Source organism: Neofelis nebulosa, chromosome 2 (genome assembly GCF_028018385.1).
Source record: "Neofelis nebulosa isolate mNeoNeb1 chromosome 2, mNeoNeb1.pri, whole genome shotgun sequence".
In the NCBI taxonomy this organism is placed as follows: Eukaryota; Metazoa; Chordata; class Mammalia; order Carnivora; family Felidae; genus Neofelis; species Neofelis nebulosa.
In genome coordinates this window covers 56,334,753-56,351,809 of record NC_080783.1, presented here as the reverse complement: position 1 = coordinate 56,351,809, position 17,057 = coordinate 56,334,753, and the positions used below count along the sequence as shown (strand labels likewise).

The window sequence follows — 17,057 nt, the reverse complement described above, 5'->3', positions numbered from 1 at the left end:
TTTTTAGCACTGAATAATTTCCTTTGTCTGGATTTACCATAGCTTATTTATCTATTTACCTACTGAAGGACATCTTGGTTGCTTCCAAGTTTTGGCAATTTGTGAATAAGCTGCTATAAACATTTGTGTGCAGGTTTTTATGTGGACATAAGTTTTCAACTCCTTTGAGTAAATACCAAAGTAGAGAATTTCTGGATGGTAAGAGTATGTTTAGTTTTGTAAGAAACCACCAGATAGTCTTCCATAGAGGCTCTGTGCCATTTTGCATTCCCACTACCATTATATGAGAGTTCCTGTTGCTCCATGTCCTCATCAGCATTTAGTGTTGTCAGTGTTCTGGATTTTGGCCGTTCATATAGGTGATATCTTGTTGTTTTAATTTTTGTTTCCCTGATAATATATGATGTGAAGCATCTTTTCTTATGGCTTATTTGCTATCTTTGGTGAGGTCTGTTAAGATCTTTGGCCCATTATTTTAAATTGGATTGTTTTCTTATTGTTGAGTTTTAAGAGTTCTTTGTATTATTTGAGATAACCGTCTTCTATCAGGTGGGTTTATTATTTTTATCTTTGGCAATCTTTTTTTTCCAAGCTTGTGGTTTTTCTTATAATTTCTTTATATTATTTTTGCAGAGCAGACATTTTTAATTTTAATGAAGTCTAGCTTATCACTTATTTCTTTCACGGATTGTGTCTTTGGTGTTATATCTAAACATCGTATCCAAGTTCATTGCAGTTTTCTTCTTTGTTATCTTTTGGGAGTTTTATAATTTTGCATTTTACATTTAGGTCTATGATCCACTTGAATTCATTTTTGTAATGGATGTTTTTAGATTCATTTCTTTTTTTGCATGTGGATGTTTAGTTGTTTTAGCAACATTTATTGAAAGGCTATTTTGTTCCATTGTATTCCTTTGCTCTTTTTTTTATTTAAAAAATTTTTTTAAATGTTTTTATTTATTTTTGAGAGAGGGAGAGAGCATGAAGCAGAGGAGGGGCAGAGAGAGACACACACAGAATCTGAAGCAGGCTCCAGGCTCTGAGCTGTCAGCACAGAGCCCAATGTGGGGCTCGAACTCATGAACTGTGAGATCATGACCTGAGCCGAAGTTGGATGCTCAACTGATTGAGCCACCCAGACACCCCTTGTCTTTGCTCTTTTATCTAAGATCAGTTAAGTATATCTCTGGGCTCTCTGTTCTGTTCCATTGATCTATTTTTTGGTTCTTTCCCCAAAACCACATTGTTTTGATTCCTTAGTTTTGTAGTAACTCTTGAAGTTGGGCAGTGTCAGTCTACTTCCTGGCTGTTAGTTCTCCTTCAAATTGTGTTGGCTATTCTGGGCTTTTTTGCCTTTCTATATAGACTTTAGGATTAGTTTGTCAATATCTATAAATAACTTGGGATTTTGATTGGGATTGTTACACTGAATCTATAGATCAATTTGGGAAGAACTTACATCTTGATAATGTTGAATCTTCCATGAATATGAAATATCTCTTCATTTATTTAAACCTTTGATTTTATTCATCAGAGTTTTCATCATAGATCTTGTACACATCTGTTAGATTTATACCTAAGTATTTCATTTTGGGGGGGTTCTAATGTAAATGGTATTATGTTTTAAATTTTAAATTCCACTTGTTCCTTGTTGGTATATAGGAAAGCAATTGAATTTTGTGTATAAATCATGTATTCTGTAATCTTGCTTTAATTGGTTATTAGTTCGAGGTCACCACCTGTGTTTTCAAAGATATTTTAACTGAGTGTAGAATTGTAAGTTGACAGTGTTTTTCCTTCAGTAATATAAAGATGTTGCTTCGCTCTTGTCTCACTTTACTGTTTCTGACAAGAAATTAGATGTTACCCTTATCTTTGTTCGTATGTACATTCTGTGTTTTTTTTCCTCTGGTTGCTTTTAAGATTTTCTTATTTCTGGTTTGAATATTTTGATTGTGATGGACTTGGTGTCGTTTTTTGTGTGTTTCTTATATTGAAGATTTGTTGAGCTTCCTTTATTTTTTGGTTTATAGTTTTCATCACATTTGGAAAATTTTTGGCTATTATTTCTTCAAATATCTGTCCCTCCCTGCCTTACCTGACCCTTAGGGACTGTTTACTCATGCATTAGGCTGTTTGAAGTTCCACAGCTCACTGCTGCTCTTTTCAGTTTTTTCTTTACTTTCTTTTGCTATGTCTTAGAGTTCACTAATCTTTTATTTGCAGAGTATGTTTTACGCTTAACCCCATCAAGTGTATTTTTTTTTTTTATCTCTAACATTGTATTTTTTACTTTTTTTAGATGTTTAATTTGGGTCTTTCTGTGTTTTCTGTGTCGACTCTTTGAACATACGGAATACAGTTAAATAACTATTCTGATGTCCTGGTCAGCTAATTATAACATCTCTGTTAGTTCTAGGTTGGTTTGATTATTCACCTCATAATGATTATTTTCCTCATTATAGGTTGTGTTTTCCTGCTTCTTTGTATGCTTAGTAATTTTTTTTATTAAGTACCAGACATCATGAATATTCTCTTACTAGGTCTTAGATATTTTTCAATTCTATAAAAAGTATTTTTTAGCTTTTTTCTGGGATGTAGTTATTTGGAAATAGTTTGATCCTTTAGTTATTGCTTCTGTGATCTTTTAGGTGGATTCAGAGAAGTGCTCAATCTGAGACTAATCATTCCTCATTACTGAGGAATGACCATCCTGGGTGTTCTACCTCATGTTCTGTGAAGGAAAAGTATTCCAAGTCAGGCTGGTGGGAACAGGTTTCTGGCCCTGTATGAGTCCTGGTACTTTTCTCTAATCAGTTTGGATTATTTTTTCCTCGGGTCCTGGGTAGTTTCCTCACTTGTATGTGCTTTTCATTGCTCTGCTGACTACTTGAGGGGGACCATCTGCCAGTCTCCAGGGTTCTCTCTGTGCTGCTCTCTTCTCTTTGGTACTTTGTCTTGTGAATTCTAATGCTTTGGTTTTCCACAACTCCAAACTCCCATCTCCTCACCTCACAGTGTTTTCCAGAGTTGTGCCTGGATTCCCTTTCTCTGCATTGCAGCCGGGAGTTAAGCCAGGGACAGTCATAGTGTTTGTTTCCTTTATTTGCTTTCTCATAAGCAGTCCTTTGTTACCTCATGTCCAGTGTTTAAAGACTTTTGTTTGGGGTTTTTTGTTTTTTTCATGTGAGAGGGTAAATCTAGTTCCTTTTTGCTACAACTTGGGTAGAGGCAGATGTCCCTGCTGTACTTTTAGTTTCTTCATTACACTTCTAATTGTTCTGTCTTAATTTAATTATGTTTCTTGTTAACTTCAGTTCCCTTCTTTGTCTGTATAATAACAAGCTCTACAATCTAGGATTTGCTCTTAGTAATATTTCTGAGCCTTAGAGCATAGGAGTCAGTAAATATTTGTTGTCTTAATATTGAATGGGGTACAGAAGTGAGTAAGATAATATTCTTATTCCTTTTTATGGCATACAGATGGAGAGGAGAGGTGATTCTGTTTAAAAGGGATATTTGGGGGCGCCTGGGTGGCTTGGTCGGTTAAGCGTCCGACTTCGGCTCAGGTCATGATCTCACGGTCCGTGAGTTCGAGCCCCGCGTCGGGCTCTGTGCTGACAGCTCAGAGCCTGGAGCCTGTTTCAGATTCTGTGTCTCCCTCTCTCTCTGCCCCTCCCCTGTTCATGCTCTGTCTCTCTCTGTCTCAAAAATAAATAAATGTTAAAAAAAAAAATTAAAAAAAAAAAAAAAGGATGTTTGGTTAACTGTATGAATTAAATCTGTAAATCTTTCTTCAGACTTTTCTTAGCAGCTAATAGCATTAACAAAGACAGCAAAGGCACAGACTTTTAAAAGAAATGGCTGAATGTATATGGTCAGAGATACCATTAATTAAGCACTTAACTATATGCCAAAAATTGTTTCTTATTAGTGTACTGTAGCATGCAAATTTTCTGGGAAGCATAATAATAAATGACAAGTTTCAAATTCAGCTTCTTAACCATTCACTTATTCACTTAGCTAGTAGGCAGGTTGTTAGGTTTTAAAGAAGTAGATTTAAAATGGTGTGCTGGGTAGAGCTCCCTGAGCATAGAGACAGTCTTTTTTCTCCCTCCCTCCCTCCCTCCCTCCCTCTCTTTCTTTCTTTCTTTCTTTCTTTCTTTCTTTCTTTCTTTCTTTCTTTCTTTCTTTCTTTTTTGTATCCTCATTTCATAGCTTTACATGACTTTATAATTGGAGAAGGTAATGAACTAGCCTACCAGACATAGGAGGCATATTATTAGTACATCTAATATTGATGTACTTACAGAAGCAGTATAGATTTAATTTGCTTTGGTGTAGGTAATGTGGAGATTTTGTCATGAGAATATGTGAAAACTCCCTGTTTAGTGCTTAGGACATCTAAGTGCTCTATTGCCGGAGTCCAGCTCCAGCAGGTTCCCGAAGGATGAACGGCGTTGGCGAAAAAGTGAAAATAAAACAAAACAAAAATAAAAATGGACACAGACAACAGCAGTGTGTTGTTTATGAAAGCAGGCCGCTTTATTGTGGCAAACATGGCATTATATTTGTTAGCAATTTCCTTGTAGCATGCGCCATCTATGTTTTCTAGCATTACCTAATTCTAAAAATGTTCCTATGTGTAATCACCCTTTAAGGAATAACATGGTTATTTTCTCATAACATTCCCTCCTGCCCTTTGCTTATTGATTAATTTCTTACTTTATTTTCATTATGTGTCTATGTTTATCTATAATCTATAGAGCATTTGCTTTGCTGTTTTCATGAAAGGTCATCTATCAGCACCTCAAGTGGAACAGTTATAGGGACATGACCTCTTAGTTGTTTCCCCCAACCATTTGTGGTTCAAGGAACAAAAGTATTCGCCTTGGTCCGAGGTGCCAGGAGGGGGCCAAGAGGGCCTTAGGAACCCACACCTTATGCATTCTCAGAGAGACAATGCACCTAGGAACTAATGAACCATTCTGTACTTTAGCCCACTAGGTTCAATCATCATCTGGAATGCCTCCTGGGGGCCAAGTGGGCTTAGGGGCTGGAGTAACTTGTGCCCATAGATACACAAATCATCAAATCCATTTGTCCCCTCCTTGGCTGGGAAATATATGAAGCTATCCTTCCTTTAGGTAGAGGAGTCTTTAATAGGGGGTGGCAAGGGCTAGATGTAGGGCCGCACAGTTTCCTTGCGGAACCTTATTTCCTTCCCCAATGGTTCTTTCCCAGGGGGCCTGTCGAGGGCAGTTCCCCAACAGACAATTCCCCAGGTACTTTTACTAAGGCCAAATTACATAAAAGTGGGAGTATGAGAAGCATCACTGTCGGTGGGCCGCCCTGCAGTCCCGATCCGTCCACACCCGGGCCCTGCCGTCAGGCTGGTTGGAGAGCTCGGCTTCTGGCACTCTATGAATGTTTTTTCTTTTTCTTCTAATTTCAGAAAAATTGAGTAATAGTGGTCTTTTTTTTTTTTCTTTTTTTTTTTTTTTTGAGAGTAAATAGTACAAATATAGATTGGGAACTAGAAAGAAATATAAAATAACAGTCTGATAATCTTCATTTTAAAATTGTTCATTCATGTATTTAAGCTCCTTATTTGTGAATAGTTAATAACCTCTTAAAATTAAATAAACATTTTGAATATTTAGTGAAAATAATCTGTTAACAGTTGATGTCTTTCTAAATCTTTTTTTCCTAGCAAAACAATTAGAAAAGATAAATAATTTGCAACTTACCAGGTTCTCTCACTTTGGATCACAACTTTTACACCATACTTAACAGATACAAACATAGCTGACATATTCTACATCTCTGCATGGCTTACTTGAAAAATAGAAGCAGTTGCTTAACTGGATGACTATCAAAACGGTCAATACAGATTGATGGGCTTGAGTGCAGTAGACAGTGGATGTGCAGATGGTGGTGTCTGTACCATTTGACATGAGATGGCTGAGTCTTTAAAATGATTTCAGTGGAATGGCTTTGGTGGTGTTGCAGTAAAGGGCATCCATTCAACTTCAGGTGCTGTGCAGATGGCAAAGCCAAGCTAATATAGAAAAATGAGAAACAAGTGACTATTTAATGTACAGGAATGCATGATCTGCATCACAAATAAATGATGGTATTACATACAGGAAACCTAGCCAGATGGCTGTACATTAAAACACATGACTCCTTGAGAGAATTAAGTGCAGGCAATTTGCTTAGATTTTGTGCAGGCCTGCTGCATATTATATTAGGGTAGGGAGATCAGGAGATTAAGTGCTTTATTTATTGAAAGTGTTTAGGTGAAGTTGGCAGTTATTTAAGCATAATCTGATCTCCATAAGTACTTAAGTTGTGTCTTTGTGGTTAAAAACAAAGTAGGGAGAGTAGTTGGTATTTTAAAATAAAAGGATCTAATGAAGAAGATTGGCTAGCAAACCTGTGGAATTGTCTTTTGGTCCACATTTTTCAGTTTTGTAAGGTTTTCCACTAGGCAAAAGCTTAAAAATTGTTTTAGATGAGCATGATAAAAGTATTTCTTTTTCTATATAGGTTTTAATGAGTCCAAATACCAGTGACAAGTAGACATTTTAAAGTGTGAAGAGTTAATGTGTTGAGTGCTGTGTTAAATGGGATCATTTTCACTAGTAAAATATTACATTTTTTTTGTTTTTCAGCTTAAAGAAAGTGGTTATTGTACAGGTCATGAACCAGATTCCCTGGAATTCAGCACTGTGGGAGGATGGGTATCTACTCGGGCATCGGGCATGAAAAAGAATATCTATGGCAATATTGAGGACCTGGTAAATTTTTTTCTGGTTATTATGTAATAATTGATAAGTCTATTATTGTAAAGTGATTAAAGCCTTTTTTTTTTAGAGTTGGATGGTAGAGCCCTACCAAAAGTATACCCTTTTTGGTTATAGTAAAGTTGACTATGTATAATGGAGGCAGTTAAAAGATAAATGTGGTCATTATTTATGAGTGCTCCTTTTCAAGTGACTGATATTTAAGCTTTGTAGATGCTTCATAGTATCAGTTGTAAAATGTATAAATATTATTTTATAAGCCTCATGGAGCCTCAGTCTTCAGCTACCAAGGTTTTAGTCTATTTAGGTGATCTCATCACTGCTACTCTTTTTGTGCCTTAGGAGAGTTTATACTTAATTTTCTTAAAAATTGTTTTCTGTATACAATTAAAGAGCCTGATTGAAAATGTCCTAGTAGGTGGCAGTATCACCAATAATGGTTTATGTGCACCCCATTTTATTTTAGCTCATCTGGTACCAGTGGTCTTGGAATTAGTGCGAGAATAATTTAACTATGGACATCCTGGCTAGGGATTAGGTATCATTTGTTCCATCTGTAGCTTTTCCAGTGAGTAGTTGTATGATCTTGTACAAATTGGATCACCTTTCTAAATTTCAGTTTCCTTTTCTGTAAAGTAGAATGACATTCACTGCACAGAATTATTTTAAGTGTGTATTATAAACACTTAAAATGTTTGCACTACCTTGTTTTTTTTTAATTGAGGATATTTTAGAAATCACTATTTTTTTTTTTTTTTTTTTTTTTGCAAATTCAATTTCAGAGGAGAGAATTTAATCCTTTTGCTATTGGATTGTTAAAAACTTTATCATAGTTAAGCAAACATTTAGTACTGCTAAAGCATGTAATTTATTTTAATCCTTTTTTTGAAAATCCTTAAGATCACAAATTATAAGCACATATCCTAATGTGCTTATTTGCATGCGTATACCTAGCTTTTAATCTAAAAAAGAATGATGCTGTGTTTGATCTACTCTTTAAACTGTTATCAATATATTAACTTATAAATGAACATAGATGTACACATCATTTTTAGAATGCATATAATTCTTTTACCAATAATTCATGGTTTATTAAAGTAACTCCCTATTAATGAATGTTTAAATTATTCTTGATTTTAAAATTGTAGAAAATAAAGGGGAAAGTATCCTTTTTAGTAATTTCTTTAGTATACATCTTTTTAATCACTTTCTTTGGGCAGGTTCCTAGAGCTTAATTTGTTGCATCAAGATGTTTATATGTTTTTGTGTCTTTGGGTCTTTATAGCCAAGTTGCTTCATAGAAATTGTTAATCAGCATTCCCACTAGCATTATGAGAATCTTGATTTTACTGGACCTTTTATTTATATTTTTGTCTTTTAATTTTTTATTTCTTTAATTGCTTCTGAATGTAAACTTTTAAAGTGTGCTTATTGGTGATTTTTAGTTTTTATTTTGTGAATTATTGATGTCCTCTGCTCAGTTCCTTAAATAATAAATAGACTATTTTTGTTTATCTGTCAAAAAGGCATTGCAAAAATGTGTTGGATTTTCACTTAACCATTTCCTGATTTGGATCTCAGGAACTATTTTTGAGTGACCCTTCAATATGCTTACTTCTTTAGTGGTGTGAGACCTATACTACACACATATCTCTTTTCTACTCTTTTTTTTTTTTTTTTTTTTGATTTTTTAAATGTTTATTTTTGAGAGGGAGAGACAGAGAGACAGAGAGAGACAGAGCATGAGTGGGGGAGGGGCAGAGAAGGGTGAGACACAGATTCTGAAGCAGGCTCCAGACTCTGAGCTGTCCTCACAGAGCCCCATGCAGGGCTTGAACTCATGAACGGTGAGATCATGACCTGAGCCGAAGTCAGATGGTTATCTGACTGTGCCACCCAAGCACCCCTCTTTTCTTCTCTTTAATTCAATCACATCATCTCCTTCTTCATCCCATTTTTGACCTGATCATAATTAATATTTCATTCTTTTCACTCTTTTCTACTAAGTGGGCAAAGCAAATAAGTTGTGGGTGGGAATAAGGCAAGAATAAATTTTTTCTTAGAATTCTAAGCATGTGGATCAGTGCTTGATGTGAATAATAGTGCTTCATAAATATTGTTAAATGAGTGAAGGAATGAACCTGTTAAAATATGACCATTGCTTATTTTTTTTCATCCTTTAGTTCTTTAAACCAAACTAAATTTGGTTTAAAGAAAAGTGCTTTTCATTTTTTAAGATGATGAATATACCCAAACCATTAATATTATTAGAATGATTTCCCCCCCTTTTAAAGTTATATAAAACTTATTTTTAGTCTAAGAATTATTAGAAGGTACTAGAATTCTGAAGGGTGTCATCATTTATCACTTAATCCAATGTTTTTAGAAGTAGAGTTTTTTTTAAATATATATGGACGTGTGTATACACACACACACCATTCACTGACAAATATGTATAATTTATATCGTGCATTGTATTAAACAGGTGGTTCATATAAAAATGGTAACACCTAGAGGTATAATAGAAAAAAGCTGTCAAGGACCTCGTATGTCAACAGGCCCTGATATCCATCACTTCATCATGGGATCTGAAGGTAAATATAACTAAATTTATTATGAAAAAATAGAGGTTAGTGACTAGTTTTGTGAAAATCTGTGATATTGTGATATAAGATCTTTGAAAGAAAGGTGTGTTTTATGTATGTAAAGGTGATTTTTTTTTAGTTTTATTACTTTAATTTAGTACTTCATAGTAGTTTTTATTATGAGAACATCTTATTAAACATCCTTTTACATTTTGGTTTTTTATAGTTTTAGAGATAACTTAGTCTTTTTGGTATTTTATTTTTATTTTAGATGTTTCAGTCCATGATTTTAGGAAGAGTAGCTGTTAAGATTTAAAATAGTTTGCTTTAAAATTTTATATTATTCTCTATTCTTGTCTGAATTATCAGGGGGGAAGGGACTGAGAAAGTATTGTGTTAGTGTCTTGTCTTTCTATAGTTGTATCTTTTGTTACTTGCTATTTGATTCTTTGAAGAAGTGGAATTTACAATTCTGTTGATTTACATATCTTTTAAAACTTGGTTTTTTTTGTTTGTTTTTGTTTTTACTACTTAACTAGTATTCTTTGCTTGGTTACTTAATGCTGGGTGAACTAGAATGTAGTTCTTTATCTTATACAAAACATTTCATTCCTGTACTGATCAGGAAGAAACTAACCTTCCTTCTATATTGCAAACTAACTGTTATGTGGTGAATTTTATGGATAAGATGAACATAGTCTTTATTTTTCAATTTGTAGAATGGTAGAGAGGGATATCCCTTAAATTCGGAGAAATAAGATAAAACTAGTATTTCTAAATTAATGGAAGAACTCATTACTAATTTAGAAGGTGGTACAAGCTAAAAAAAAGACTTTCAAAACATTTAGCTTATTCATGGATATGAGAGCAATTATAATAAACTAAGGTGAAAGGGCATAAATTTTAATTTTTGATAGTAATATCAAGGAGGGAAAAAATTAAACTGTGTCTCAGTGACATGGTAGAGGTCACCATTGATTTGATGACCAGTGGTACAGCTTAGATATTTTTTTCATAATAATGATAAACCTTTGTCAAGATGTCTCAACAGTTTACTCTCATTCCTTTTCTGATAAGTATACTCTTCTATGAAACAATAGAACTACATTTTTAATAAAAAATGTTAAATTCTCTTAAAATAATACAATTCTTTGATAAATATTCTACAACTTTTCATACTAACACATCTAAAAGTTAACTAAAATATGTAACTTTTTGCTATCAGGTGTCAAATTGAATAACAAATAGGTATTAAAACTGATAGGTATTTTTAAAAATATTTTTTGTATAATTTTTTTTAATGTTTATTTTTGAGAGAGAGTGAGCTAGAGTGAGCAGGGAGGGACAGAGAAAGAGGGAGAGAGAGAATCCCAAGCGCTGACAGCACAGAGCCCGATGCAGGACTCCATCCCACGAACCATGAGATCATGGTTATGATCTTAACCGACTGAGCCATCCAGGCACCAAAAGTGATTGTTATTGATTATACTGTTGATGCAATTGGAGTCAACTTTATACATATATATTATCTTTTCAGGTAACCATATCAAACATTTTGTTTTTCTTCCATCACTTAGTATTTTAAAAATTTTGGTTGCTAGGTATTATGCTGGCACACTAAAGGACACAGGTAATAATTGACCTTTATAATACAGTATGATAAATTGTATGATAGAAGTAAATATAGGAGAAATATAGACAAAGTTTGCATTGATGGGTGCTTAAGAAGACCTCTCCAGAGGGGCCTTACCTAAAGCGGTCCTTGAAAGTTGATAAGGAGTTGAGGGAATAAGGTGGGGAGGGAGTTGCCTACAGAGAGAACTGCATGGCAGACTTAAAAGTGAGAACAAGCTATGTCTGCCTTGTGAAGCTGTGAATTTTTCAATATAACTGGAACATAAGATCCAACTGTAGGGTGGAGTAGGCAGCAGGTCTAGGGGTAGAGTGGAAAGGATTATAGGGTGGCTGGAGAGATAATTTGGTCTTTCATGCCTTTTAAAATAGTTTAAACTGGATCTAAAGGACTGGACTACCTCTCTCAATAGTAAATTATCGTATGAATTTAAGGAAGGTAAACTAATAATAAAGTAAGATAAAAAATATGATTTATTAAACATATATGCTAGGGTAAATTACTGTATTTAAATGAGATCTTATTATAAATATACATGTAAAATGCCATACTGATCTAAGAGCATAACATGAAATCTTTCAGATCTGGATTTCAGTCCTGGTTCCACCACTTACATTTCTGTGACTTTGTGTCAGTTAGGTAATTCTTTTTTTTTTTTTTTTTTTTTCAACGTTTTTTATTTATTTTTGGGACAGAGAGAGACAGAGCATGAACGGGGGAGGGGCAGAGAGAGAGGGAGACACAGAATCGGAAGCAGGCTCCAGGCTCCGAGCCATCAGCCCAGAGCCCAACGCGGGGCTCGAACTCACGGACCGTGAGATCGTGACCTGGCTGAAGTCGGACGCTTAACCGACTGCGCCACCCAGGCGCCCCAGTTAGGTAATTCTTTATGCTAGTGTCCTCAGCTATAAAATGGGGATAAAGAAGAATCCGTCTTCATAAGCTTTTTGTGAGGATTAAATGAGATTATGATAAGCAGTCTATAAGCATTTAGTAAGTACTCAACAAATGTTAAATTTATTACTATTGTTGCTGTGTATTACTTTGGCATCAGTGATCTTTCCAATGTATTTATAGTCCCTAATCTCCATCTCTGTTTGTATGTGGATATAGAGTCATCTTAATATAGGCCAGGAGACAGCATGATTGGGAAAGTAAATTTATGCGAAATCATTTTTTTTAAGTTTTATTTATTTATTTATTTATTTTTGAATTTTATCTTTTTAATCTTTTTATTTAAATTCCAGTTAGTTAACATACAGTATAACATTAGTTTCAGGTGTACAATATAGTGATTCAACACTTCTTTGTATCACCCAGTGCTCATCACAAGTTCAAATTCTTTTATAATATGTATTTTCATCTGCTATCGTGAACTATCTAAATAATAACCTGCTGCCTTAAGGGTGTCATAAGCTTTTCCTCAAGCTTTGGAAACATTTTTTTCTTGCTACAGTTAAATCATGTGATGACAGCCTTGAAAGTATTATCGTTCAAAAATGTATTTTCCTGATCCTACTAAGTTGTACATGTGACTAACCATGTTAAATTTAATGTTTTTGTCTTGTTTTGAGTTACGAATTTTTCATAATGATTTTTTTCAACAAGCAGCTTCTTCCCATTTTAGATGCTAGAATGTGATCAATATAATGAAAATTATAATAAATAGTCAAAGCATCTGAAGTGCTTTGCATTTTTTTTTCTGATGTATGGAATTGACTAGTAACTTCAAATAGCTTGCTCTTTTATTTGGAAAATGGTTAAAAGTACATTTGTATTTTTTAACCCATGACGCACCCTTGTTTTAGCCTTTGCTCTGTGTTGAAATAAGTAAAATGCTTACTATCGGTCCTTTTATGTAATTTTACTAGTCACCTTTTGGTTAAATAAAGCTAACCCTTTACTAGATTCCTCCAGAAGGGCACATTGTGTATCTCATGAGTTCTAGAATGTTTTAAACTGTTTTCCTCTGACCTGGATACCAGCAGGACAGCTTGGGTGGATATAACATCCATGGGTTGCACTTTCTTTCCTTGTTTCTTAAAAATGCTGCTCCAGTGCTGCCTGGTTTTATATGTTGTTTTAAAGAAATCTAATGCTAGCTCTTTTGCCTTGTAGCTTCTTTCCTTTTTTTTTTTGCCTGGGTGTCCTGAGGATTTTGTTCTATATTATTGAAGTTTACTACTTTTATAGATCAGAGTTGATTGTCCTAGGTTGTTTTGCGTGGTACCCATTGGACCCTTTCTGTGTTTATATTTAGGTGTTCTTCTATTTTGGAAAGGTTTTTTTATATTGTAGTGTCAGTGATTAGGGGTTTTCTCCCAGTGTTTTGATTTTTCTTCTTTAGGGATATAAGTTCTATTTCAGCCCCTATTTCTCTGACCTTTTTTTCAACTTTTTATTTCATTTTCTTTGTCTTGGTTATTTTCTTGCTTTTCTCCAATGCCCTTTATTAAGTTTTCATTTGAATCTATTCTCTGTTCTCCTTTGAATATCTTATAACTTAGCCTTCATTTTTTATATGTTTTGTGTTGTTGTTGCTGCTGTTCTATTTCTTTCCTGAGATCGGTCATCTCTTATTTCATTGCTTCTTGCTTTTTGTCCATTTATGTTTTTAGTGTTTGTGTTTTTTTAAGTATATTATTTTGAGAGAGAGAGCATGCACGTGCACGAGCAGGGGAGGGACAGAGACAGGGAGAGAGAGAATCTCAAACAGGCTCTGCGTCCTCAATGCAGAGCCCAACATGGGGCTTGATCTCATGAACTTTAGATCAAGTCCTGAGCCGAAATCAAGAGTTGTATACTTAACTGAGTGAGCCATGTAGGCGCCCCTTTAATGTTGTATTTCTGATTCAAGTATTGTTTTTAATATCCCCAAATGCTTGCTTGACATTACTTAATTCAGTTTGAAATGTTGTTTTACGGTTTTTTTTTCTTCAGGATCGTGGTTGGTTTAGGGGAGAGACTTTTTATTAGCAGAAAAGCTTTTATTTATATTTTCTGACTTACTGCAGTAGTTTTTGTGGATTTGGTGTGCCTTTTTTCTGTTGCTATTTATTACTTAGAAAGGGTTCCTAGTTTGGAAATGTCCTTTTCTGTCACTCCTACTCTCTTTTGTGCTACTTGTTTTTGGATGGTGGTATTGTTGGTGGGAGAAGGCATGATGGCACGTCTTCTTTCTGTCTTATTTCTATAGGATCTTTAATTTTTTCTATTATACTTTCCCTTCATTACCTTTTCTCCAAGGAATAGCACACTTCTCTGAATATCATGCTCCCCTTGCTTCTCTAAGACTGCCATTTCTGGTTCCTCCCATTTTCAATCCCCTCTCCATAGCCAGGGCCTGTATAGCATTTTGGCATTATTGTTGCATTTTTGCTTTCTGTGATTCTGTCTATGCTTTCTTCAGGTCCTATAATACCCTCTTCCCTTTCTTATGAAATCTTTTAAGCCTCCCATTATTTTCTACCCTTACAAACTTGCAGCAAGTAGAAGGCCGTAGAAGGTCTTTTGGAATTTTTTCGCTTTATTTCTACTTCACAGGTAATGTGAAGGTCAGAGTGTTTTTTGTCTCCTAGTAGTATTGAAGGTTTTATTTCAAGCTATACAGAGAAAGACAGATACCATATGTTTTCACTCTCATGTGGATCCTGAGAAACTTAACAGGAACCCATGGGGGAGGGGAAGGGAAAAAAAAAAGAGAGAGAGAGAGAGGTTAGAGTGGGAGAGAGCCAAAGCATAAGAAACTTAAAAACTGAGAACAGGGGCGCCTGGGTGGCTCAGTCAGTTAAGCGGCCAACTTTGGCTCAGGTCATGATTTCGCAGTCCGTGAGTTCGAGCCCCACGTCAGGCTCTGTGCTGACAGCTGAGAGCCTGGAGCCTGTCTCAGATTCTGTGTCTCCCTCTCTCAGACCCTCCCCCGTTCATGCTCTCTCTCTCTCTGTCTCAAAAATAAATAAACGTTAAAAAAAAAACTGAACAAACTGAGGGCTGATGGGGGGTGGGAGGGAGGTGATGGGTATTGAAGAGGGCATCTTTTGGGATGAGCACTGGGTGTTGTATGGAAACCAATTTGACATAAATTTCATATATTAAAAAAAAAAATGATTGAGAGCCAAAAAAAAAAAAATGAAGGTTTTATTTCAGCATTATTTGTGGTTTTGTTTTACTTGTTGATTTTTATGGGGTTTTTTTTTTTTGGAGGGGGGGGGAGTAGAGAGGGGAGAAGTTTCAGAATCAAATGACTGCCATTTTCTTAGTCCTGAAGTTACCTGAAAGTATATTTTCAAATTACAAAAGGTTGTATTTACTTTAACCAAATACTTGCATTTTATGTCAAGTAGCAATTGAAGCTCTTAGTTTTCTTGAGAACAAACATTACATTTGAAAATTATAAAACAGAAGATATTTAAATTTATTGCAACATATTTTGGATAAAAGAGAAAGAAAAGTGAATGATATATAAGCCTCTATGATGTCATCTTGCCATGGAGTTATCTATAAGTAATAATACTAAGTAGATATAAAATATGAAGTGTATAAAGTGGTATAATGTACACATAATCAAGTGATAAGTAGTCCAAGTCTTTTATATCACTCTGTTGACAATACTCCCAAAACAAAAGAATCAATAAATACAATAAAACAGAACAGAAATGAGCCTTTTGATTAAGTGAATTTAGATATATCCATTTGTGATGGGCTAATTTGAATGTAAATCTGAATGGAAGCTGCCCTCCTTCAAACTGTGTTTGAGACCTGGATGATTTTGCTTTCACAGTGGGACCCCCTGTAGAGCTGATAGCTAGATAGTTGCAGAGACTCACCTTAGGCATTTCACTAACCTTACAATAATGCAGTCTCATTTTACTGATTTTCATCTTTTTTAACCTAACTTATAATGTTATGGTGGATTTTACCACTTCAGAGTGCCTGCTCTACTACATACGAGGCAGTACAGGTATATAGGGGTTTAAGGCATAGTCACTTTTCACTGTTACCTTAGAATTTTGATGTAGAATTAGAATTTTAAAGGAAGTTTGCTAATGTAAAGGCATATATATTTTAAAATCAACTTTTTGAATAATCACATGTACAAAATTAAAATATGGACAAATGTACAAAATTCAAAAGGTACTGAAGGATGTACAAGGGAAAATCTGCCTTCTATCCCTGTCTTCCAAGCATCTCCCTTGTTCAGAGTAAACACTTAACTGCTGTATATCAGTATATATGTATGCAGTTTTAAAAACACAAACAGGAGTTTACTACTCTTTGCTTTACACTTCATTTTATAAAGCTGAGTCCATGTAAGTATCATTACATTTAGAGCCACTTCATTCTTTTTGACAGCTACTTGAATGTATACCGATGTATTTAACCAGACCCTCATTGATTGGCATTTAAATGGTTTCTGGCTTTTTTTCCTGGGTCATATTTAGGTTATGTTTAGATTATATTCTATAATTCAAAGAAATATTTTCAAATGGCTTCACTTGTCAGATGTTAAGGAAATATTTCACAAAAACCTGGGAACTTGGAGTTTAGTTTTAAATAGATGTTTTCCTGTCTACAGTCAAGGCTTATATTGACCTTTTCCTTAATGAATTTCAATCTGGTGACTGTTGAGTTTCAGCAAGTATTTATTAAGGTTTTCTGTAATCTGTGGTCAGATTAAATAGAGGAGATGATTCCTGTGTTTAGGAGTACATGCCTGTCAAATTTCAATTTATTTGTAGAAAGAACTTTTAACATCAGATGTTAGTTCCAAGGCTATAGAAGCTTCTAAAAATGTTGAAAAGAGTTGAAAGAATTACAAATAAGTTTAGTGATGGTGTCACTGTAGTAGTTGGAAGATTAGCAACATTAAAAATTAAAGTAGTACTACTTGTATTGGTAAGAAAGAACAGGTATGATAGAAAATTCTGTGCTGGTGGATGAGGAGACAGCATAGTATTAATGGTTTACCTGTCAGCCTTTTGCCTCTTTGGCAAAGGTTTAGAAGTTCTCTTAGACTCTTTCTATAGTCTA

At 34.6% G+C, this 17,057-nt stretch overlaps 1 protein-coding gene across 2 annotated transcripts in view; it reads left to right on the top strand.

Annotated features, from left to right (window-relative positions):
* Nucleotides 1-17,057, top strand: part of AGPS (alkylglycerone phosphate synthase) — a 150,663-nt gene that overhangs the window by 69,687 nt on the left and 63,919 nt on the right. For both annotated transcript variants that reach the window (XM_058713031.1, XM_058713040.1), the window contains exons 9-10: nucleotides 6,678-6,803; nucleotides 9,295-9,403. In XM_058713031.1, the coding sequence (XP_058569014.1) occupies nucleotides 6,678-6,803; nucleotides 9,295-9,403 (235 nt within the window). The remainder of the gene's footprint in view (nucleotides 1-6,677; nucleotides 6,804-9,294; nucleotides 9,404-17,057) is intronic.